General features: G+C 36.3%; 1 protein-coding gene across 5 annotated transcripts in view; it reads left to right on the top strand.

Moving 5' to 3' along the window:
- Positions 1–25,673, top strand: part of ARHGAP32 (Rho GTPase activating protein 32) — a 322,445-nt gene that overhangs the window by 183,149 nt on the left and 113,623 nt on the right. For all 5 annotated transcript variants that reach the window (XM_087433924.1, XM_087433925.1, XM_087433926.1 and 2 more), the window contains one exon: positions 21,708–21,794. In XM_087433924.1, the coding sequence (XP_087290050.1) occupies positions 21,708–21,794 (87 nt within the window). The remainder of the gene's footprint in view (positions 1–21,707; positions 21,795–25,673) is intronic.

The following is a 25,673-nucleotide window of genomic DNA, read 5'->3' as shown; positions in this document are numbered from 1 at the left end:
GGAACACACTCTACTGGGTTAAGTATTTTAAAAATAAATTCTTTTGTTCACTCTATTAAGATTTTACGATTTTTATGTCTATATTCATTAATGATGTTGACCTATGCATTTGTACTTGTCCACTAACCTGAGTTTGGGGAACTGCATGGCCCCACCCCCTTTTCAAAATAAATGCCCTGGGATATTTCGTGGAAATAGGAATTACCTGTTCTTTGAAGGTTTAGTAGAATTTTCCTGTTAAAACCTTTTGGACCTGGTTTCCGTTTGAGGGCTTAATCTTTAATTACCATTTCAACTTTTATGATTTTATTTTAGTCAGGTTCTTTTGTATCTCCTTAGGTCAATTTTTATAATTTATATTTTCTTAGAAAATTGCCTATTTAATGTAGGTTTTCAAATTTATCAGTGTGAGTTGTACACAAGATATTCTTAAATTTGGTCTTATCAAGAAACCAGCTTGTGGGCCGGCCCCGTGGCTTAGCAGTTAAGCATGCGCGCTCCGCTGCTGGCAGCCTGGGTTTGGATCCCTGGTGCGCACAGACGCACCGCTTCTCCGGCCATGCTGAGATGGCGTCCCACATACAGCAACTAGAAGAATGTGCAGCTATGACATACAACTATCTACTGGGGCTTTGGGGGAAAAATAAATAAATAAAATTATTAAAAAAAAAAAAAAAAAGAAACCAGCTTGTGGTTTGATTGATCAACTTGATACTCCCTTCCCCACCTTCCTTCTTTCTTTCCTCCCATACCTTTCCTCCTCTCGTCCTTCCCTTCTTCCTTTCCTCCTTTGCTTCCGTCCTCTCATACTAGTAATTCCTAAACATAAACTTTTTTCCTTTCTACATTTTTTGGGTTTGCTATTTTGTCGTTTTTCTTTTCTTGAATTCAAAGTTTAATTCTTTTATTTATTTGTTTTTTCCTGGAAAAGAGTTGTGAGTAATGAACAAGTATGTACGTACTTGCTGGTCAGTAATTAGCTCTATCATAAATCAACTTGGTCAAATATTAATAATATTCTGTATATGCTTATCTTTCCTTTAGAGAAATAAAATTCTATAGGTACTGTTGATATTTCATTCGTTTTCAGCCCTTGGTTTTTCATAAGTGCATTTAAGTTTGGACATTTCTCCCCTGAATAGTACTTTGAACAAACTCTGCAGGTTTTGATGTATAAGTGTTGTATATGTTTTATTTATAGAAATTGAAATCTCAAAAAAAAAAGATAAAGATAAATAAATTCTAGAAAGCACTTCTTTTTTTAAGTAAAACCACATGTAGTTTCAAATTCTGTAAATTTATTATCTTTATTGCATTTCTCCCTGTTGTATAATCTCCATTTCCAGAAACAAAGATTTATTTGTATTTCACAAATTATTTTTCAGTAAGAAGGGAAAAAATGTCTTGCAACATGCAAACATTTACTTAGTTTATTCTTCTTTATCCATTTGAGGCATTAATCTCTTCCTGCTGTGCTTTGTGTGGTACTGCCATCTAGTGTGTAGGATACTGAAATGGATATGTGTGGTCTACCTTTTCTTTCATCATTTGGTTATCTGAAGCTGTGAATTCATATGTTTCTTTTTATCTGATTTCATATATAAAGTGTCAAGTTAAATTAACCTGAATGCAAGAGCTCAGGTTTTGACTGAAATAAGGCATGGGAAAAGTATGAATTTAATACCTGTTTCTTGAGTTTTCTCTACTCAGGCTACTGTGCAAGGGACTCAGAAATGCTACTGCAGCTTTCTATCATCAGATGCATTCTTGCCTTGAAACAGAAATGTGGAAAGAGGTAGTAAAGTTTGACCTGAGTGTAAAAATGTTGAGGAGTAATAATATAAATAAAAATACCTGAATTTTAATTTTAAATGAAGTAATCAGAATTATAATAAAAAAATACAAGCCAATGTTTATTGAACGCTTTCTGTGAGCCAGGTATCATACTAAATACTATTTAATGTTGTCTCATTTACTTCTCACAAGTTTCAGATGAGAAAATTGAGGTAAAAAGAGTGTAAGAACTTACCTAAGATCACAGCTGGTAAGTGGTGGTGTGTTTGGATCAAGGCCATTCTGCATGTTCTTTTGTAGTGCTAGAAAAGAATAAACTGACAAAACTACTGTTTTAACAGAAGCAATAAACCATAGTTTTGAAATGTCCCACATCTTTAATGTAGTTAAAGATCAAAAAGCATGAAGCATAATAGTGTAGTGCAGCTTGTGTGATCTTAAGTAAAGTCCTTAACTTTTGTGGTCCTCAGTTTCCTCATTTGTAAAATAGGAATAAATATATCTATTCCAAATATATCACAGAATTCTGTGAGAATTAAGTGAGATGCTAATTAAAAAACAAACCAGATTGCTCAATAAATCTTAAAGAACTTTAGAGAAAGGGAAATCTTCTAAGGAACTTGAGTGAAGTCAGACCATAATATGTAAAATGTGGAAAGTAATTCTTTCGTGATGACCCAGGGTAGTGTTGTCAGGATTGAGGCAGTGGATGAAGAAATTCTTCACAAACAGGAAGCTTTATAGCCATAAGTAATATTGTGACAAAGTACCCCTCTCAAGAGAGACTGTATTGATAATATTCTTGATGATCTAGTAATCAATTTATTTAGATGTAATATTCCTTTTTTTGTGTGTGTGAGGGAGATCAGCCCTGAGCTAATATCTGCCAATCCTCCTCTTTTTGCTGAGGAAGACTGGCCCTGGGCTAACATCCGTGCCCATCTTCCTCCCCTTTATATGGAATGCTGCCACAACATGGCTTAGCCAAGCGGTGCGTCGGTACACGCCCAGGATCTGAACCAGCGAACCCCAGGCCGCCACAGCGGAACGAGCGCACTTGACCACTTGCGCCACCAGGCCAGCCCCCTGTAATATTCCTTTTAACGTGGAAACTAACCTTATATAAAATTGTGAAATGGAGAAAGTAAATTAACAGATACTTTTTCTGTAATTATAATTATTTTAAAAATTTACCTCCAGTTTCAGATAAAATTAAACGTATGGCTTAGGATATTAAAATTGTAGTGTATTTAGAAGGTTTAAGGTTTAAAAATAAAGGTAAAAGAAACCAGAAAAAATCCATCATTGCATTTTCCCCGTCTGAATAGCAACATTGAAAATTTTTTGTTAATAGGTAAGATTACACATATAGATTCCATATTTTCAGTTTATTTCAAATACCTGGTAAAATATTTACCGGTTCAATTGACTATTGACTAAACGTGGTTTCTTTTGGAAACAGACTGGGTTTTCTTCCTGATTAAGTGTTCATCTAGGGGACTGGCCCCGTGGCCTGATGGTTAAGTTCAGTGCGCTCTGTTTCGGCGGCTTGGAGTTCGCAGGTTCGGATCCCGGGTGCGGACCTACACACCACTCATCAAGCCATGCTGTGGCGGCATCCCACATACAGAAGTAGAGGAAGATTGGCACAGATGTTAGCTCAGTGGCAATCTTCCTCAAGCAAAAAGAGGAAGATCGGCAACAGATGTTAGTTCAGGGCCAATCATCGTCACTAAAAAAAAGTATTGTTGAGTCTGAGACTGTGAATGGTCTAACATGTTACCCTACTTTTAATCTAACAAGTCAACTTGCCACAGTTATAGACATGTATACACACACCACACTCTAACAGACACATGAGGTCTCTGGATCATAGATCGGACTGTTTCTTTACTCATAGAGTAACTTGTGTTGGTTCCCTATGCCCCAGTACCCCATGGGGTGAGGCAGTAAGAACCAGATACAGCCTGTACGTACCCTGGGGTTTTGTACCACAAGAGACAAACTCTGAAGTTATGAAACTTAAAGCTTATATAGGATAGCTGGCGCTTCTGTCCATTTGCTTTTCTGGAGATGGAGAGAGGGACTTTAGTTCTGGAATGTAAACAGATTCTCTCTGGGAAAAAGAAGGAAAGATCTCTGTTTCATAGATACCCTGAAATGTAAACATATGGCTCTGGGGAGAGAGAAAACTTTATATCTCTCCAGAGGGCTCTATCTTTAGGGTTACTATTCAATCATCCTTTAACCCAGGTGCCAAAGCTGTTTGCTCAGAGCGTCCTGAGCATACCGAAATGTGAAAATTTTCATGAAGCATTGTTTTCTGACAAGTGTATGTTCTGGAGTGAGCATCTATAAGATGGGAGATGTAATTCTGCTGTTTTGTCATTTAATCTCATTTCCCACGTATTCTTCATGCTGTGGGCATCTCATTGAGCTGAGGGTGATTCTAGTGTTTACAGATGAGCAAACCAGTTACTTTATCTGGTGCTCAACTGAGGAAACAGTGCTCTATTCCAATTCTGGAAGGAAAAACTTAGGTTTATTAAGATACATGTAGGTCTCTAGCTTTTTCCTAAGAAATTTGACATGCAGTTTTGTCAGTTATTGATTTTTGCCTTGTGTGCTGAAATTAAAACTTATTTCACTTATTACCTACCTAAGATGTAACTCTAATATAGTTATTCTTCCATTTGGCATTTTCAACTCAGTAGTTTTGAAGTAGTATTTTCAGTGTTGAATATTAGGATGTTGAGGGTAGGGGTGAGTGGACCACATAATATTGTGCAACATAAATTATTTTTCATGTTTCCATGTCTACTGCAGGCTAGAGAGGTGAAGGAAACTGTTTACAAACTCCATAGGTATGTCACAGTGAAATTGCAACCATAATAGAACTATAAAAGATGAATAAGAAAAGAGAACTCTTTCTGTGTTCCAACTGCAATCTGTTGATTAGGCTTTGATGAATGGTTTTTTTATGTGGGTATGATGTATTTTTACCCTGCTTTACACTTCTGATTTCCATTCTTGATGGAGAGAAAGGACTTTTCTGAACATTTGAAGGCTTGCTGAATAGAGTTGTATTTTTAAAGATCCTAACAACACTAATTGCAGATTGGTTTCCATGGTGATAGAAAAGTGAATTCAATATAGGAAAAATAACTCCAGAAATAGGTTTTTAAGGAATCTAGAAGTATGGGACTTGGAAATTCTGTTTTCCATTTCTTATAGACAAAGGATTGAGATATTGTTAAGTTGAAGGAAGTAAAAATAATTTAAATTATTACATTCATGTCATAAGTTTCTATAGGCAGATGTAGCCTAATCTTTCTTAGTGTATGCTCTTGGTACATATGGTTCAGGTACTGTATAGAATATATTGATGTTCAGACTTCTGTATAGGATGTCTTAAAACCCAAAAACAACTCATTCAGAATGGTGGTTACTGAATACCTTGTATGTGCTAGGTACTTACGTAAGTGTCATTGACAAAAGAGATAAGGGATTCTTTCCTCAGGGGAAACAAGCAATATACCAATAAATGTAGTAAGATAAGAAAAATGTAATACATGTTGTAAGAGTGTTTGTAGGTATTCAAAGGCAAGAGAGGTGGAATTCATGAAAGGCTTTAGGGAAAACGTGGTTTAGAAGATATTTGGAGAAATGCCGTCCTTCAAGGCTCATATAAGGTATTTGGGCTTTGCATTTAAATTATCTTCTTAGTAGGAACTGAGAAAGTATTGAGGGGTTTTGAAAGAAAGTACCATGATCAGTGTGTAGTGGGAAATGGAGGGAGATCAGGTAGAAGACTACTGTAATCATCTAGTCTGCAATAGTCTTGACCAGATGCTGCCAGGCCTACAATCAGGGGAGTAGCAGTGGAGAATGGGAAAAAAGCACAGGTGTGAGAGACAAGTTTTGGAGACAGGAGAGATTGGTGAATCAAAGATGAAGATTAGATCTTGACCCTGGGAATATGAAAAGATAGGGTGTGTGGAGAGGAGTGGTAGAGGAATCTAAGATGATTAGGTTGATCAAATGGGTGAATGGTTATGCTATTTGTTTACTTTGGAAATTCAGGAGGAAGAAGAGAATGTGTGAGGAAAGATAATGAATTCAGTTTTGAAAATGAATACTGTATTCCAGTGAGTGTTTGTTTATTCATTCATTCATCAAATAATTAGTGATCTTCACCAAATTCCAGATACTTTTCAAGATGTTGGGGTAGGCATACACCTATCTCATTTTTTTCATTATATATTTTGGTTAAAAATCTGTCAAATGTGTATTACAAATCATTTTATCACAGTTTGTGACTCATCTTTTCACTTGGTTTATGGTGTCCCTTTTGTGATAACTGTAAAAATTTTGATGTAGTCAGTTTTATCAGTCTTTTGTTTTGCCCTTTTCATGTTTTAGCTGGGAAATTTTTCCCTGCCCTATGGGCATAAAGATATTTTCCTATATCTCCTTTATTATTATTATTATTATTTTACATTTTAAAGTTTTAATTTTCACACTTAAGTGTTTAATTCACCTGTAGTTATTCTTTGGGTATTACGTGAGCTATGAAACTATTTTTTTCTCTAGTTATCTGAAACCATTGACTAATATTTCTTTTTCCCAGTGGTTATTAAGGCCCAATTGGCCATATGTCAATGTCCAAATATGTGTATCAGTTATCTGGCTGTCTTTTCTGATCCATTGGTCCATGGTTGTCCCTTTGCCAATATCACGCTATCTTAATTAATAGGTTCTTATTATCTCTCTCGCTCTCTCTTATTTTTTTTGGTGAGGAAGATTGGCCCTGAGTTAACATCTGTTGCCAATCTTCCTCTTTTTGCATGAGGAAGATAGTCTCTGAGCTAACATCTGTGCCCATCTCCCTCTGTTTTCAATGTCAAATGCTGCCACAGCATGGCTCCATGAGCAGTACATAGGTCTGTGCCGGGTTCTGAACCTGTGAACCTCGGGCTGCTGAAGTGGAGTGCACGAACTTAACCATTATGTCACCAGACATATGGTTAACTCTTGCAGTATAGCAAATACCTCAAAACTTAGTGACTTGGGGCCAGCCTGGTGGCATAGTGGTTAAGTTTGCCCGCTCCACTTCAGCGGCCTGGGGTTCGTGGGTTCGGATCCCAGGCGTGGCCCTACGCACCGCTCATCAAGTCATGCTGTGGAGGCATCCCACATACAAAAAAATAGAGGAAGGTTGGCATGAGTGTTAGCTCAGAGCCAATCTTCCTCACCAAAAACCTCCAAAAGTAAAAAAACACTTAGTGACTTAACATGATAGCCATTTGATTGTATTCCGTGATTCCTTGGATTGACTCAGATGGGCAGTTCTCTCTGGTTCCCCCTTGAGTTCTTTCATGCAATTGCAGTCATGTGGTGAGAGCAGTTGGGGCTGGATGTCTGGGGCTCAGTGATCCTCTGTGTGATCTTTCATCCTTCAGGGCCTTTCCATGTGTTCTTTCTCCAGGAATGTACTCTGGACCTTTGACATGGTAGCGTAGGGCTCTAAGACTAAGTAAGCAGAAGTTGTTTAGAACTTTTAATCACTAATTTTGGAAGTCCTAGAACATTGCTTTCTCCACATTTTATTGGTTCAAACAGTCATAAGCATAGCATAAATTCAAAATGAGGGGAAAAAAGCTCTACTTCTTGATGGGAGGAATAAGAGGCACGGATTGTAGCTTCATAATAAGTCTTGATATCTGGTAGGGCAAATCTCCTGACTTCATCAAAATTATCTTGGTTATTTTGGGCCCATTGATTTTCCATTTACATTTTAGGTTCTCCTTGACAAATCCTATGAAGAAAGAAACAAGCTATTGAAATTTTGATAAGAATTGCATTTAATCTGTAGATTAATTGAGGGATAATTACTGCATTTTCCATACTGAAGTTTCAAATCTGTTTGCATTTATTTATGTCTTCCTTCACATCTTTCAATAATGTTCAGTAATTTCCTCTGATATTCTGCACCTTTTGTTTGGTTTATTTTTAGGTAACTTACAGTTTTTATTGCTAATGTGAATGGGATATTTTTTCAATTTCATTTTGTACTCATTATCAGTCATTCCCTTTCCCTCCCGAACCTGTGCCCCCGTCTGACTCCCTAAAGCTCTAGTAACTGCTAATCTATTTTCTGTCTCTATGCATTTACCTATTCTGGGCATTTCATATAAATGGAATCATACAATATGTGATCTTTTGTGACTGGCTTTTTTGACTTAGCATAATGTTTTCAAAGGTCATCTAAGATAAAGCATGTATCAGTACCTCACTGTTTTTATTATTAGATAATGTTCCATCATATGGCTACACATTGTATTTTATACATTTTTAATTTTGCATTTTAAATTTAATATTTCTGAGAGACTTATGCTTTTGGAAAGATGGAGTAGGCAGTTGTGAGTTTCCTGTTTGTTTTTTTTTTAAACCATTTTACATGTACAATTCAGTGGCGTTAAATACATTCACATTGTTGTGCAAAAATCACCATTATCCATCTCCAGAATTTTTCATTAAGACAAACGAAAGAATACAAGGATGATTCAACATATGAAAATCAGTCAATGTAATACACCACATTGGTGCGTGAATGAAAAAAAACCCACATGTTCCTCTATGTTGGTGCAGAAAAAGTCCTTGACAAATTTAGCACCCTTTCATGATAAAAAACATTCAACAAACTGGGGGACCAAATATGAAAAACCCACAGCTAACATTGTATCAATGGTGAAAACACCATGAAAACATCAATGGTGAAAAACTGAAAGCATTTCCCCTTATGTCAGGAACAAGACAAGAATGCCTGCTTTCACCACTTCTATTCAGCATGGTATTGAAAGCCCTCGCCAGCGTAATTATGCAAGAAAAAGAAAGGAAGGCATCCAGATTGGAAATAAAGAAGTAAAATGTATCTCTGTTCACAAGTGACATGATCTTATATGTAGAAAACCATAAAGATTCCACAAGAAAACTCTTAGAAATAATAAATGAAGTCAACAGAGTTGCAGAATATAAAATCAGCAATCATATATCACTTGTGTTTGTATACACTAACAATGAACAATCTGAAAAAGGAAATTAAGGATATAATTCCACTTACAATGACATCAAAAACAATAAAATACGTAGGAGTAAACTTAACAAAGAAGGTGAAAAAGACTTGTACACAGAAAGGTACAACATGTTGCTGAAAGAATTTAAAGAAATCCTAATAAATGTAAAGATCTCCTGAGTTCATGGATAGAAGACTTAATATTATTAAGATGACAGTACTACCCAAAGTGATCTATGTTTTCAGTGCAATCCTATCAAAATCTCAATGACATTTTTTGCAGAAATAGAAAAACCCATCTTAAAATTCATATGAATTCTGAAGGGACCCTAAATAGCCAAAACAATTTTGAGGAAGAAGAGCAGAGTTGAAGAACTCACACTTTATGATTTCAAAACTTACTACAAAGCTAAAGTAATCAAAACTGTGGTACTGGCCTAAAGACAGACATATAGACCAGTGGAATAGAATAGAGAGCACCCCGCAAGACTCTCATATTTGTTGCCTGCTGATTTTCAGTGAGGTTGCCAAGTCCAGTCAGTGGAGGAAAGGACAATGTTTTCAACAAATGGTGCTGGGAAAACTGGATATCCACATGCAAAAGAATGAAATTGGACACTTATCTTACACCACATGCAAAAACGAACTAAAAATGGATCTAAGACCTAAATGTGAAACCACTGTAAAACGTAGAGGAACGCATATGAGAAAATCTTCATGACATTGGATTTGGCAATGATTTCTTGGATATGATAACAAAAGTAAAGAGAAAAAGAAAAAATAGATAAATTGGACATCATCAAAATTAAAAACTTTTGTACATCAAAGGACACTATTAAGAGAGTGAAAAGGCAGGCTGTCCCAGTGGTGTACTTGTTAAGTTTGTACGCTCCGCTTTGGTGGCCTGGGGTTCGTGGGTTCGGATCTTGGGGGCAGACCTACGCACCGCTCATCAAGCCATGCTGTGGTGGCATCCCATATACAAAATAGAGGAAGATGGGCACAGATGTTAGCTCAGGGCTAATCTTCCTCAGCAAAAAGAGGAAGATTGGCGACGGATGCTAGCTCAGGGCTGATCTTCCTCACCAAAAAAAAAAAAAAGAGAGTGAAAAGGCCACCACGGAATGGGAGAAAAGTTTTACAAATCATATATCTGATACGAGATTAGTATCCGAAGTATATAAAAAACTCCTACAGCTCAAAGCAGCACAACAAACAACCTAATTCACAAACAGGCAAAGAACTTGAATAGACATTTCTCCAAAGAAGATATACAGACAGCCAATAAGCATATGAAAAGATGTTTATCTATCCATTATTGAAAGTAGTGTATTGAAGTCTCCTACTATTATTGTAAAGCTGTCTATTGGTCTCTTTGATTCTGTCAGTGTTTGCTTTGTATATTTTGGGGCTCTTTTGCTTGGTGTGTATGTTTTTTCCCTAGCTTTATTGAGGTATGATTGACAAAAATTGTATATATTTAAGTTGTACAGTGTGATGTTTTGATATATGTATACATTGTGAATGACTACCCCAATCAAGCTAATTAATGTATCCATCATCTCACATAGTTACCATTACTTTTTTGTGGTGAGAACTGCTGAGATCTACTGTCTTAACAAATTTCAAGTGTACAACCCATTACTATTAACTATAGTCACCATGCTGTACATTAGGTCACTGGAACTTATTCATCTTACAATGGAAAGTTTGACTCTTTGATCAATATCTTCCCTTTTCCACCACCCCCCAGCTTCTTGTAACCACCATTCTGCTCTCTGAGAATGAGTGAGTTTGCTGAGTTCATCTTTTCTTTTTTTTAATTTTTTTGGTTAAGATACCACATAGATGACACCATGAAGTATTTGTCTTTCTGTGTCTGACTTATTTCACTTAGGATAATGTCTTCTTGGTTCATTCATGTTGTCACAAATGGCAGGATTTCCTTTGTATGGCTGAATAATATTCCGTTGTATATGTGTTTTTATTTATCCATTCATATGTCAGTGGACTCTTAGGTTGTTTCCATATTCTGGTTACTGTCAGTAATGCTGCAGTGAACATGAGAGTGCAGGTATCTCTTTGAGATAGTGATTTTATTTCCTTTGGATATATAGCCAGAATCGGTATTGTTAGATCGTATGGTGGTTCTATTTTTAATTTTTTGAGGAAACTCCATACTGTTTTCCATAGTGGCTGTACCAATTTACATTCCCACCAATAGTGCACAAGGGTTCCCTTTTCTCACATCCTCACTGACACTTGTTATCTCTTGTCTTTTTGATGATAGCTGTGCTAACAGGTGTGAGTTGATACTTCATTGTGGTTTTGATTTTCATTTTCCTGGTGATTAAATACATCTTTTCATATATGTGTTGACCATTTGTACATCTCTTTTGGAAAAATGTTTATTTAGGACCTTTGCTCTTTTTTTAACGGGCTTATTTGTGTTGTTGTTAATGAGTTGTATGAGTTTCATATGTATTTTGGATAATAACTTCGTATCAGATACAAGGTTTGCAAATATATTTTCCCATTATGTAGGTTGCCTTTTCGTTTTAGTTTTATGTAGCTGCAGTTTATTTTTGCTTTTGTTACCTGTGCTTTTGGAGTCAAATCCAAAAAATCATTGCCAAGATCAACGTCAAGGAACTTTTTCTCTGTGTTTTCTTCTACATGTTTTATAGTTTCAAGTCTTATGTTTAAGTCTTTAATCCATTTTGAGTTGATTTTTGTGTATGGTGTAAGATAAGGGTCCAGGTTTATTCTTTTGCATGTGGATTTCCAGTTTCCTCATCGTTATTGAATAGATTATCATTTCCCAATTATGTATTCTTGGCGCCTTTGTCAAAAATTAGTTGACCATATATGCATGGGTTAATTTCTGGGCTCTTGATTCAGTTCCATTGGTCTAGGTGTCTGAATTTATACCAATACCATACTCTTATTTACAATAGCTTTGTAATACTGTTTGAAATCAGGAAGTCTGATGCCTCTGTCTTTGGTATTGCTACTCGAGATTACTTGAGCTATTCTGGGTCTTTAGTGCTTGCATACGAATTTTAGGATTATTTTTCTATTTCTCTGAACAATGTCCTTTGAATACTGGTAGGATTGCATTGAATCTATAGATTGCTTTGGGTAAAATGGACATTTTAACGATATTTTTTCCATTTATTTGTGTGTTCTTCAGATTCTTTCATCAGTGTTTTATAGTTTTCAACGTACAGATCTTTCATCTCCTTGGTTAAATGTATTCCTAAGTAATTTATTCTTTTTGATGCCACTGTAAATGAGATTTTTTTTTTATTTCTCTTTTTTTTTTTTTGAGGAAGATTAGCTCTGAGCTAACATCCAATACCAGTTCTCTTCTTTTTTGCTGAGCAAGATTGGCCCTGGGCTAACATCCGTGCCCATCGTCCTCTACTTTATATGGGACCCCACCACAGCGTGGCTGACAAGCAGTGTGTCGGTGTGCGCGCGGGATCCGAACCTGCAAACCCCGGGCTGCCGAAGCAGAGTGCGTGCACTTAACTGCTGTTGATTTTGTATCTTGCAACTTTCCTGAATTTGTTTATTAGTCCTATCAGTTTTTTGGTGGAGTTTATAGGGTTTTCTAAATATCAGATCATGTCATCTGCAAATAGTGACAATTTTACTTCTTACTTTTTGATTTCGATTCCTTTTATTTCTTTTTCTTGCCTAATTGCTCTGGCTAGGAATTCCAGTACTATTTTGAATAGATCTGGTGAGAGTGGGCATTCTTTTCTTGCTCCTGATCTTAGAAGAAAAGCTTTCAGCGTTTCACCGTTGAGTATGATGTTAGCTGTGGGCTTGTTGTATATGGGCTTAATTATGTTGAGGTACATTCCTTCTATGCTCAATCTGTTGAGCATCTTTATCATGAAAGGATGCTGAATTTTGTCACATGTTTTTTCTGCATCTGATAAGATGATCATATGATTTTTATCCTTCATCCCATTAAGGTGGTGTATCCCACATTTCTTGATTTGTGTGTGTTGAACCATCCCTTGCATCCCAGGGATAAATCACTCTTGATCATGGTGTATGATCCTTTCACTGTGCTGTTGAATTTGGTTTGCTAGTATTTTGTTGAGAAATTTTACATTTATGTGCATCAGTAATATTGGCCTGTAATTTTCTTTTCTTGTAGTATCCTTATCTGGCTTTGGTATTAGGGTAATGCTGGTTTTGTAAAATGAGTTTGGGAGTGTTCCCTCTTCTTCATTTTTATGGAAGAATTTGAGAAGTACTGGTGTTAATTTGTCTTTCAAGGTTTCGTAAAATTCACCACTGAATTCCATAGGTCCAGACATTTTGTTTCATGGGAGGTTTTTGATTACTGATTCAATCTCTTTACTTTACTGGTCTGTTCATATTTTCTGTTTCTTCATGATTCAGTCTTGGTAGTTTGCATGTTTCTAAAAATTTATTCATTTCTTCTAGGTTATCCAAATTGTTGACTTATGATTGTTCCTTGTAGTCTCTTATGATCCTTTGATCCTTTGCTTTTCTTTGGTATCAGTTGTAATGTCTCCTTTTTCATTTATAATTTTATTTTAGTCTTCTTTTTTTTTTATGTCTAGCTAAAGGTTTTTTAAATTTGCTTATCTTTTCAAAAAACCAACTCTTAGTTTCATCGATTGTTTCTATTGCTTTTCTAGTCTCTATTTTATTTCTGCTCTGATATTTGTTATTTCTTTCCTTCTTCTGACTTTGGGTTTACTTTGTTCTTTTTTTTCTAGTTCTTAGAGTTGTAAAGCTAGGTTGTTTACTTGAGATTCTTTATTTTTCTTAGTGTAGGCATTTATCACTATAAACTTCTCTCTTAGAACTGTTTTTGCTGTATCCTGTAACTTTTGGTATGTTGTGTTTCCATTTGGGTTCATTTCTAGATATTTTTTTTGATTTCTCTTTTGATTTCTTCTTTGACCTATTGGTAGTTCAGGAGTGTATTGTTTAATTTCCATGTATTTGTGACTTTTCTCATTTTCTTCCTGTTACTGATTTATAGTTTCATATCCTTGCTTGTCAGAAAAGATAGTTGGTTTGATTTCAGTCTTCTTAAATTTCCTAAGGCTTGTTTTGTGACCTAACATATGATCTATCTGGAGAATATTTCAAATGTGTTTGAGAAGAATGTGTATTCTGCTGCTGGTGGACAGAATGTTCTGTATGTGTCTGTTAGGTCCTTTTTGTCTAAAGTATAGTTCAAGCCCAGTGTTTCCTTATTGATTCTTTGCCTGGATGATCTGTCCATTGTTGAGAGTGGGGTATTCGAGTCCCTCACTATTATTGTATTGCTTTTTATTTCTCCTTTCATTTCTGTTAATATTTGCTGTATATATTTGGGTGCTCTGATGTTGGGTTCATAAATATTTACAATTTGTGTATCTTCTTGATGAATTGACTCTTTTGTCTTTATACAATGACCTTGTTTGTCTGTTGTGACAGTTTTTGGCTGAAAGTCTATGTTGTCTCATATAAGTATAGTCACACCTCCAATCTTTTGGTTTCCAGTTGCATGGAATATCTTTCCCTATACCTTCATTTTCAGCCTCTATGTGTCCTTAAAGCTGAAATGAGTCTCTTTTAGGCAGCTTATAGCTGAATCTTGTTTTTTATCCATTTAGCCACTCTGTTTTTTGATTGAGGAATTTAATCTGTTTACATTTAAAATAATTATTGATAGGTCACCACTTACTACTGCCATTTTGTTCATTGTTTTGATTTGATTTGTATTTCCTTTGTTATCTTCTTCTTCTGTTGCTTTCTTCCTTGGTGATTTGATGACTATTTGTAGCATTATGCTTTGATTCCTTTCATTTTTTCTTTTGTTTGTCTACTACAGGTTTTCCTCTTGTGATCACCATGAGGTTTACATAAAATGTTCTTATAGTTATAACATCCTATTTTAAGCTGGTAACAACTTAAGTTTTATTGCATAGAAAACATATATTTCTTTCCTCCCTCTCACATTTTAGGTTATTGATGTTACAGTTTACATCTTTTTATATTGTGTATCCATTTAAAAATTATTGTAGCTATAGTTATGTTTGTCTTTTAACTTTTATAGTAGAATTAAAAATTATTTACACACCACTATTAATATATTAGAGAATTCTGAATTTGACTATATATTTACCTTTACTTGTGAATTTTATACATTTAGTTGAAGAACTCCCTTTAGAATTTCTTATAATGCAGGTCTAGTGGTGAACTCTCTCAGCTTTTATTTGTTTAGGGAAGTCTTTATCTCCTCTTCATTTCTGATGGCAGCTTTGCCAGGTATTATATTCTTGTTTGGCCGTGTTTTTCTTTCAATACTTTGAACATATCACCTTGTTCTCTCCTGGCATGCAAAGTTTCTGCTGAGAAGTCTGCTGATGACCACTTACTGGGCTCCCTGGTTACATAAGGCTGAAAACTTGCTGGGCTCTGTGATTGGGCAGTGCGACAGACTGGGCTCTGTAATAATCCCTGGTCATTTGTGGCTACAGGCTGTACTCCCTGATCAGTTGGTGCCACTGACTGGAGTTCGTGTTCATGCGGGTCTGCAGTCTGGGCTCTGTGATTGGGTGAGGCCGAAGGCTGTTCTGTGCATTTGTGTGGGGTCGCAAGCTGGGCTATGTGATGATGGTGGGGGAGGCACAGGTCTTGCATTGCATTCGTGTGGGGTAACTGGCTGGATTCCCCATCTGGGCAGGGCTGCAGGCTGTGGTTGGTCAGGAGTGATCACTGACTGGTTTCCTAGGCTGGCCAGGTCTACAAGCTGTGCCTTGCAGTTGGGCATGGCTGTAGACTGGGCTCCACCATTGGGTAGAGTCACTGACTATGCTCCGTGATTGGCTGGTCTGTTGATTGGGGACCTCAGCCTGGTGAACTGATCACTGTGCCCCCTGGCCTTACGTGGCTGCCATTTTGGTTCTCTGATCCGGTAGAGCTGCTGGCTGGGCTCTCTGGTCAGGCAAGGTTGCTGACAGGGACTTGGTGCCACCTCCAAGATCCATTGACTGGTTGCTCTTTGTCCCGTCCCCCTTCTTTGTTACTAGGTGACCCCAGGTGGTCTACTCCTGCCAATTTCCCCAGTGTTCCCTGTGAGGCAAGACAGAGGTGGGCCTCCTCAGGTTTGCCCTTGAACACTGGGAAAATGGATATCCAGCTTGGGTTCTTTTTTACCCACTTGCGAAACTATAGTCCCAGGGAATCGCTCTCAGCATGATTTTCTGCTGGCTTGGGAGAGGGGCACTGTGGTCAAAGTGAAACCATTCCTCTCACCCTTCTAATGCAACTTTTCTCATTTTTTTTGCTCTAACAATTTGCTTTGGCCTCACTCCCTGGGTTCTGAGATTTTCGCTAAGGCATTCTTGTGTATGGATAGTTGCTAATTCCTATTTTTGTTAAGGGGTCTAGAGTCTGGGTTCTCCTATTCCTCCGTCTTCCTAATATCATTCCTCGAGTGATCTCTTTATGTCAGTCCCTCTCTTTTTCCTTCTGGGATTCCTATAATGCATGTTTTGGTCCTCTTGATGGTGTCCTACAGGTCCCTTAGGCACTTTCCACTTTTTTATATTTGTTTTTCTTTCTGCTCTTTGGACTGTATACTTTTATTTGCCCTTTCTTTAAGTAAGCGGATTCTTCTTCCTGCCCAAATCTGCTGTTGATCTCTTTCAGTAAAATTTTCATTTTAGTTAGTGATTTGTTATCCCCTAAATTTATGTTTGGTTCCCTTTTTTCCTTTCTTTTCATTGATATTCTCATTTGTTCATTTGGTATTCTCATTTCTCATTGTTTTCCTGCTTTCCTTTAGTTCTTGGTGATTTCTTTGGGCTCTTTGAGTATATTTCATATAGTTCATTTAAAATCTACATCCTGTATCTGGACTTCTCAGAGATAGTTTCTGTGGTTTTATTTATTTTTTCTTGTGAATGACCCATGCCGTCCTGTTTTTTGGTATATCTTGTGGTTTTTTTTTGTTGCATACTGGACATTTGAATATTATAATGTGGTAGCTCTGGAAATCAGATTCCACCTCTTTCCACAGGTTTGCTGCTTTTGTTTGTGAAGGCTGCAGGTGTCTCTTTGTTTAGTGACTTTTCCAGACTGTTTTTGCAGAGAATGTATTTTGTGTCATGGGTACTCACTGAAGTCTCTCTCCTTTTAGCTTGTGTTCAGGTAATGTTGTGTCAGGAATTCCTTGAATGCCAGGATGTAAAAATAAACAAAAAACCAGTTCCTCCAGTCTTTGCTGACTTCCCTTGTCTTGGGGCCCTCATTCAGCACTTAGCCAGGCTGTTGACAGCTTTGTGTTAGCGTAAAGATTAGATAGAGGTGAAAGCTTAGGATCTTCTTATGTCTTTTGTGTGCATGTGTCCTACCCTGCACATGTTCATGGGTTTCTAAATGCCCCAGTAGGCACTTTTGAATGCTTTAATTCCTGAAGAACCTCTCCCTTCAGCTTTCCCCCCTGGGCTTTAAGCTGTCCGTTTTATATCTTAAGTATAATCTTTTGCTCTAGATGGCTGCAGGTTTTTTGTTCACTTTACAGTATTTTTGAGCAATGCTGCTGCTTTTTGTCCTTGAATGAGTTCCAAGTTTGGTGAAATAGAGGTGTGTGCCTTGTGGCAGTCCTTCAGGTAGCCACCAGGTAGATTAGAACAGACAGACACATTAGTTTGTTAATAACATCTTTCCTCCTTCTGGACCCAGGGACCAGAGTCCCACATGTGGGAACTGGGTTGCCGTTTTCAAGAGTGCTGCTGGATTGGGGAGGGGTCGGAGCAAGGGCAAGTAAAAATGCCACAAGGCTTTCCTATAATTTTTAAATCGGCTTTTTCTTGATTTGGTGTTCTCATGGTTGTTGTAAACCTTCTACTGTTTTTTGGAGTAGTGAGAAAGCTGCTTCTGAGAGTTTTTGCTTGTTTTTTCATGTTGCTGTGAAGGGATTGGAGTTTGGAGCTGCCTTCTCTACCATTTTGTCGACCCCTTTTGACCATCCTCCTTTGCTTTATTCCCCCCATCTCCTTGCTTTAGTTTGGTAGTTCGCACCCCGCCCCGCCCCCCCCCCCCCCCCCCCCCGCCCCGGCCCCGGTTCTGCTTAGGAAGGTTGCTTTGACTTCCAGTCCTCACTTCTCTTGCAGTTATTGACATTTAGCAGGTTTATCCCCTCCGTGTGGTTTGGAAGTTATATGTGGTTTTTCTATTCTTGTAGTGGCTACCATTAAAATTTTAACTTGAATACCTAATTTTCAGTCTCAAGTGTATCAATATCTCTGCTCCTTCTCTCCAGCAATACCAGTATGAGAATGTTGTAGTTGTGATCATCTTTCCTGTCTTCTATGCTAGTGTTGTCCAGGATTATAGTTCTTTCCTTTTATCTCCTATAATTAATCATTATTTTTGTTATATAGTTAAAATTTGTTTAGATGCAATACTTATTTGCTGAATTCTTTGCTTAGTATTTCTGCTTTACATCTTCGTTCTTTCTCCTGGAACCTTTTTTTTTTTCTTTCTTAGGTACATATTTTAGAAATCCTTTTAGTGATGATTTGTTGGTGGAAACTTAAGTTTTTATTCATCAGAAAATGTTTTTTTTTGGTCTTATTTTTGTCTTATTTAATTATGAATAAAATCTGGGTTAATTTATTTTCTTTTCTCAGAACTATTAAAGTATTCTCCAACTTCTGCTGTCTATTACTTTTGATAACTTAGGTATTTTTTGTTTACTTAAATATTTACCCCTTTGGGTGTTGTTTATTCCTTCCTGTAGTTCTGGGTTTCTGTCTGGTACCATTTCCATTCAACTTGAAGAAGTTGTTTTAGCTTTTCTTGTTTCACTGGTCTGTTGAAGACAAATTCTCTCAGCTTTTGTCATTTGTAAATGTGTTTATGTTCCTTAAATTTATAAAGGTTAGTTTCATGGGATATAGAATTGACAGTCTTTTCTTTCAGTACTTTAAAGATGTTTCTCTTTTTCTGTCATCTCTTGTCTTGTTTCTAGTGAGAATTCAGCTGTCATTTATATTTTTTTCCCCTTTTTGTGATATGTTTTTTCTTTGCCTGCTTTAAAGATTTTTGTCTTTATTTTTGTTGTTCAAATGTGTGATTATGATGTGCCTAGTAGTGATTTTGAAAATTTATTCTATTTGGGGTTTGATGAGTTTCTTGAATTTGTTAGTTGATATCTCACCAGTTTTAGAAAGTTCTCATCTGATGTCCTCAAATATTTTCTGCCCTATTTCCTCTCATTTCTTTCTGGTACTCCAGTTGTACATGTAGTAGTCTATTTGGTATTCTCTCAGAGATGTCAAATGTACTGTTATTTTTGGTCATTCTTTTTTTTGCTCTTTTTGTTTCAGCTTGGGTAGTTTCTATTGACCTATTTTCTAGTTCACTGGTCATTTCATGTACTGTGCCCAGTTTGTTGTTAATATCTGATATCTTAGTTTTTATTTCTAGCATTTTATTTTGAATATTTTTATAGTTTCAGTCTCTGTTGGGATTTCCCATGCATTTTTACATATACGTTTTCAACTATCTATCATAATTAATTTACATTCTTTTTATTATTTCAATGTCTGGGCAATTTCTGTGTCTGATTTTTTTTATTGTTTCCTCTCTTGACCATGGATTGCAATTTCTTCTATGTGTGTTTTGTAAATTTTTAATGCCAAATATGTTATACAAAAGACAGTAGAGACTAAACTAAATGATATTTATCTCCAGCATGAGCTTATCCCTTCTTCCAGTCTGTTGAATTATGTTAGCTTATGTTAGTCATATTTGATTAGGGGGCTGAGTTAAGCTGATCTGTAGCTAATGTATATCTGGCCTTTGTGGCAGCTTTAGTTTATCATTACTTTGAAGTATTTTTAGTGTAAGTTCAGTTTTTTTTTTTTCAGCAGGGAAAATTGAAAATTGGTAAGATGTTTGAAGATCTATTTGTGCTTTAATGCCTAGCCACTCATTTTCTAAACTGAGGAGAGCATGCGATCTTTCTTTATCTCTCTCCTTACCACCTGGTTGCCAGTTCTGTTTGTTCTCCAGTTTTCTGTGTCAAAGGAGACCTCTGTTCCATCTCCTCTACTCCAGATCTTGGCGTGTAGCTGACATATACTCTGTGAACCCCTGGGTGGCCTCTGTGGGGTTTCTCTCAGCTTTTCTGTGCCACCTCCAGCCTTCAGTTGTTCAGTGTCCTGAGTGCCTCGGATCTCTTTCAGTTCTCCTGCCCTCTCTTAGCTTTCTTGTCCTGTGTCCCATCTCCAGCAATTAGCTGCCTTGTGCTTGGGGAGACCCCAGACACTTCTGGGTTCATCTCTTTCAGTTCTGCTGCTCTTCCCCAGCATTTGGGGAAGTACTGACCCAAAACACTTGGGGAATACTTGAGGGAATCAGTTGGGGGGTGAGTGTTGACTGTCTGCTATAAGGTGCTCCTTGGAATTTTAGTTTATCCCTCTAGTCCACATGCAGTCATTCAGGATTTGGCTGGTGTCTCCTTACCCTGTCTAAGGCAGATTCTTTACCCTCCTGCATCTTTGTCAGGCATCCAAGCACATCCCTGAGTCTCTTCTGCCTCACGAAAGTCTTATCACTTTTTGCAACTTAGTTTATTAGGTTTCTTTTCACCCTTAATTCTTTCACTTTTTAAAAAATCTATGATTTTGTAGTTAATCTGGCTTATTTTGGATAGTGTGAGAATGATTGTTATTCTGTGAACTTCTACTTAATAACAGGAGGGTTGTTTTGTTTTTTTTTTTAATATTTCCAGTGACACTGGTTTCAAAAGTGGAGTATATATCTTCCTCAACCTTATATTTTTTATAATATTAACTATAATGGTAGGTAACATTTATTAATTACTTACTGAGTGCCAGAAACCTTGATGAACACTTTAAATGCATTATCTCATTTAATACTCACAAACTTGAGAATAGGTATTATTATATCATCCCCATTTTCCAGAAGAGAAATTAAGTAGGTAGGTCAATATTACACAGCCAGTTTGTGACACTTTTGAACTCAAGATTGTCTATCTCTGGAGCAGAGTTAGCAAATTCACATTCCTAGATGAGGCAGATATGTAATATAAATGAGTGACATGAGTAGGGTATAAAAAAATAACAAAGCAGCATGATGAATGATATTTAACATTCAGCCTAGATACTGGTGAAAAAATAAAGAGTAATCAGTTCTGTGGCAAAGTCTCTTGGAGAATACATGCCTCGTCAAAGAGTGTCGGTCACTTCTCAGGTTCAGCCAGTTGTTGCCCATGTGAAAATGTGAGTCCAATATGTCAGATTTTCTGATTGTTCAATAGAAGGCAAAAATCTATATTTTTCATATGAAACCACTCAGTTTCTAAATGTCAGCTACTGGTTCAATTAAAAATAAAATAAAATTCAGTGTGGAAGCCTACATGGTGAGTCTGAAATAAAACATGTGTGTAGGCCCAACCTGTCTTCTGGGCAGCCAGGTAATAGAGCCTGAGCTCTTTTAAACCACCTGGTCACACTGACTCTCAGAGCCCACCTTACTGTGCTACATAAATTAAGGAAGTGATGACCTGCTCTAGCATGAATGTATTTTATTTACTGCTGTAATGCAGTTGTGCTAGTTTAGCTGTAAGCTACAAAGACAATTCTTATAAACATATGTTTTTTTTAAATTCGGAGTTCTTTATCTTCCTTAAGCAATAGAGTTCTATTATAAGGTATATCTTACATTAAGTTGATATGAAGGTCCAAGTATTGCTGAATGCTTATTGTTCATTAATCATGACTTTCTCTCCTTCTGTTTTGCCCTTTCTTCTTTGATATAGCTTTCACTGTCAGAAGAACAGAATGAAGTAATGAAAAATGGCTGTGAATCTAAAGAGCTGGTCTACCTCGTGCACATTGCTTGTCAGGTAATTTTGTGGATGTGTTCTTCATTTCACATAAAATTTAATAAAAATTACTGTAAGTGATTATTAAATTCCTTTCTATAATGCATTTCTCACATTGCCTAATAGAATCCATGGAAAGATACTTGTACAATATTGAAATGGAATTGGACTGTGAATGATTATTGTTAAGAAAATAAATGGTATCCTTTAAAAAAGAGAAGTAAATGTGTTCATAAAGTACTATATGGAATGCACAGTTGAGTGTTGCAACTTGCATGTTTTTCTCTCTGCATTTTGAGAAAATTTTTAAGGCTTTTAGATATTTTTGAATGAATAAAAGTGACTATGGTAACACATACGTGTTTCGTTTTATTCTTTCTCCCGGTCATACTGGCATTTCTGCCTGTCCTCAGAGTTGAAACAATCAGTTTAATAGAATCAGTTTTATAGACATTTAATTTATAAATTTAAATGAAAATTCTTGTAAGAGTAAAGGAAATGTATCATTCATTGACGATAAGATTAAATGAGTCAACTACTTGTCACATATTACAATAAAAGAGCAGAGTAAGTTCTCTCTCAGATGCTTGCTTTTCTAACCAAGACAGTAATTTCCACTGTGGTATAACAATAGGATGTGTATATGTTTTAGAAGTGTGCTATTTCTTTGTTTTTTTTTTTTCTTTGAGGAAGATTAGCCCTGAGCTAACATCTGTTGCCAGTCCTCCTCTTTTTTTTGCTGGGGAAGTTTGGCCCTGGGCTAACATCCTTGCCCATCTTCCTCTACTTTATATGGGATGCCACCACAACATGGCTTGATGAGCAGTACGTAGGTCGGCGCCCAGGATCCAAATCTGTGAACCCTGGGCTGCCGAAGCGGAGCGCGCAAGCTTAACCACTATGCCACTGGGCTGGCCCCAGAAGTATGCTGTTTCTTGACTCTTAGTATTAGAACTTTTTTGAGGGTAATTACTGTGACTTGCTCTTAATGAGATTTAAAATATGTCGTTTGTAGCATTGATTATTTCCTCTATCAAGTAAGCAGTTGCTATAGTTTCTATATTTATTCTGTGTTCATTGAGCCTTCTGCCTACTTTTGAATTAGTCATTGTCAAGTAGGTGTTTTCAAGGAAAGCTTTCTTATGTACCAAGTTTTTAGTTTTCTCTGGGAGAGTGTAAGATAGGGGCATTTATGTTTTTTCCCAAAAAGTATTATTCATGCATCTGAAGTTAAGCATTAGACTTTTCCAGCTTATTTAATTTTTATCTCGTGGGAAATACTTATGTTCTTAGTCTTGGTGACCATAAGGAAAACCTTTAAAATTGAGTGCTTTTATTTATAGGTATCACAATATGAGATTGGAGATTGAATTTAGCTTGTATACAAATAAGATGTCCAAAGTTACGTGTTGTTTATACATGTTTCATTGTATGTCATCTTGGTTCCTTTGAGGAAATAGGCAGCTCTGAATCACTAAGTTTCATGTCATAATTTAGAAAATGCTTCTAGTTGGTGAGTTAATTTTTAAGTGAAAACATCAAGTGCTTTTATGATGAACTGTTAGTAATAGAATATAATATAAATGAATATAAAACATATCTTCTTTATCTAAAGAAGATGTGGTATGTGGTATGTATACACAATGGAATATTACTCAGCCATAAAAAAAGACAAAATTGTCCCATTTGCAACAACATGGATGGACCTGGAGGGTATTATGTTAAGCAAAATAAGCCAGACAGAGAAAGACAAACACCATATGATTTCGTTCATATGTGGAAGATAAACTAACACATGGACAGAGAGAACAGTTTGGTGGGTACCAGGGGAAGGGGTGGGGTGCAAGCACAAGAGGTGAAGGGGCGCATGTATATGGTGCCTGACAAACAATAATGTACAACTGGAATCTCACAATGTTATAAACTATTATGACATCAATAAAAAAAAATCTTCTTTATCTAGAGTACATGGTTGGCATGTCAGTAATGTATTTATTAATCCCTCTACAACCTAACACCTTTTAGCATCTTTTCATCTCACTGTTAATTTCCATATGTTCTAACAATGCAAGTATTTTTATTCTCATGAGCAAAACACAATGTCAAAAATACCTGATGCTTTTTTTGAAATGATTTTCAAAAGGTAAGCATGGTATTTTGATACCATACTTTAGAATGTATCATTGTTATTTGATTATATGCTTCTATGAAATAGTGACCCAGACAGGCTATTTTTTGGTTGTAAATATCTTGTCAAACTTCTTTAAAAATTTCAGATTATTTGGTATATTATTTATTACATCAAAGTAGCTATTTATTACATTGTAATAATGCCATCACACTTCTTCTGTGCCTCACTGTAAGTAATCATTGATGCATTCCCATGGCTTACTTTCTGTATTCTTGCTCTATATGTCAGCCATAAACCATATTAAACTAGAATCATATTTTTTTATAACTATAATCAAAGCCTCTGATTTTGCAGATGAGGAAATTGAGGACCAAATTACTGAAGTAGCTATATGAAACCTTAGCAGGGGCTACTAAGATCTTTAGTTTCTCGATTGCTAGCTTTTCCTGCATCTCCTTGGAATTCGCAGTCTAGAATGGATTTGAGAGATTGCTTAGTCTTCAGATAAAATCACTATTACACATTGATGTAATCTATCCATTTTGAAAGCTATTTATTCACGTATTTCATATCTTTGCCGATTTCTAATTTTTAATAATGTTCTCTTGAAATTTTTTTTATTTAACCAAAATTCTTGGTTCTTCATCTTCTCCTGCTCTCTTCTCTTGTTCTTTTATCTTGGACCGTGGCCAGTTAAATAACTGTGATTTTTTTTCCTTTCTGTAAGTTAAGTGATACTGATTCCTTTAGGTCCTATCTTTGAACCTTTTAATTGTGTCTTTGCCTCTGCCCTTCAAAGGTTTTATTTCTTTTTAAATTGTGAACCCAAAAGTGTAAATAATGTCTTCCATACTGAATACATTCAAATTCAGTAGGCATTTTTTGGTCACCGATGTGTCTAGTACACAGATGTTATGACATGCGGTACATCATTTGATTCTTAAAACAACTCTATGACGCAAATAGTCCGGTTTCCATTTTACAGGTGATGAATATAAGACTCAAGAATGTTCATAACTTCCCCAAGATGGTAAAATTAAAGAGAAAGACCAGGATTTGAACCTCAGTCTAGTGTTTTTTCTGTTCTTTCACCATTTTCTAATATAATTTATGCTTGGTTGGCTACTCTGAAATCTGCAAGCATATCCCAAATGTTAATAGAGAATTGTAGAAATGCACAGAAACTGACAATCTAGTTTCTTTGCATGACTTCAGTGGATAGGGCCTAGATAGCATTCCTTCATATCTGTATATTTATATGACTTCAAGTGGAAGCTTCAAATCAGAGCTTCCGAGGGAGATAGTCTAGACCAACGGGATGCAATCCTAGGCCAATAGACTATATAGTCTGAGTAATAGTAAAAATATTTAACAGCTGGTGTAGCATGGGCCCAAAGCAATTGGAACAGGTATCTGTCATAGAAATCTCATTTAGCCACATTGGTGTATCTCAGCTGAATATTAACCATGAATAAAGCAACTCTCTTGGATGCTTTGAAGAACAGATCTTTAATGGCCCTGCCTGAGGCCTCAACTCCCTCCCTCTCATACTAATCATTATTTAGAATAAGTTGTTTTAACCAATATAGGCATGTTGTGCCCCAGATGTTCCCTCTCTTACCGTCTTATTCTGTTCTCCAAGTAAACAAACTAAAAAAAATAGTGTTATGTAGAACAAAAGGTCAGCTAAGTATGGATAAAGAAACACTCTTTCCAACTTGTTTCATGATACTAATTTAAGTGGGAATACTTTTTCTTTTCTGAAAATC

The sequence above is a fragment of the Ceratotherium simum genome, chromosome 7 (genome assembly GCF_057802395.1).
Source record: "Ceratotherium simum simum isolate JZ-2026a chromosome 7, ASM5780239v1, whole genome shotgun sequence".
Classification (NCBI taxonomy): domain Eukaryota; kingdom Metazoa; phylum Chordata; class Mammalia; order Perissodactyla; family Rhinocerotidae; genus Ceratotherium; species Ceratotherium simum.
The sequence above is the reverse complement of the archived record's forward strand: the minus strand, read 5'-3'. Positions and strand labels throughout refer to the sequence as shown.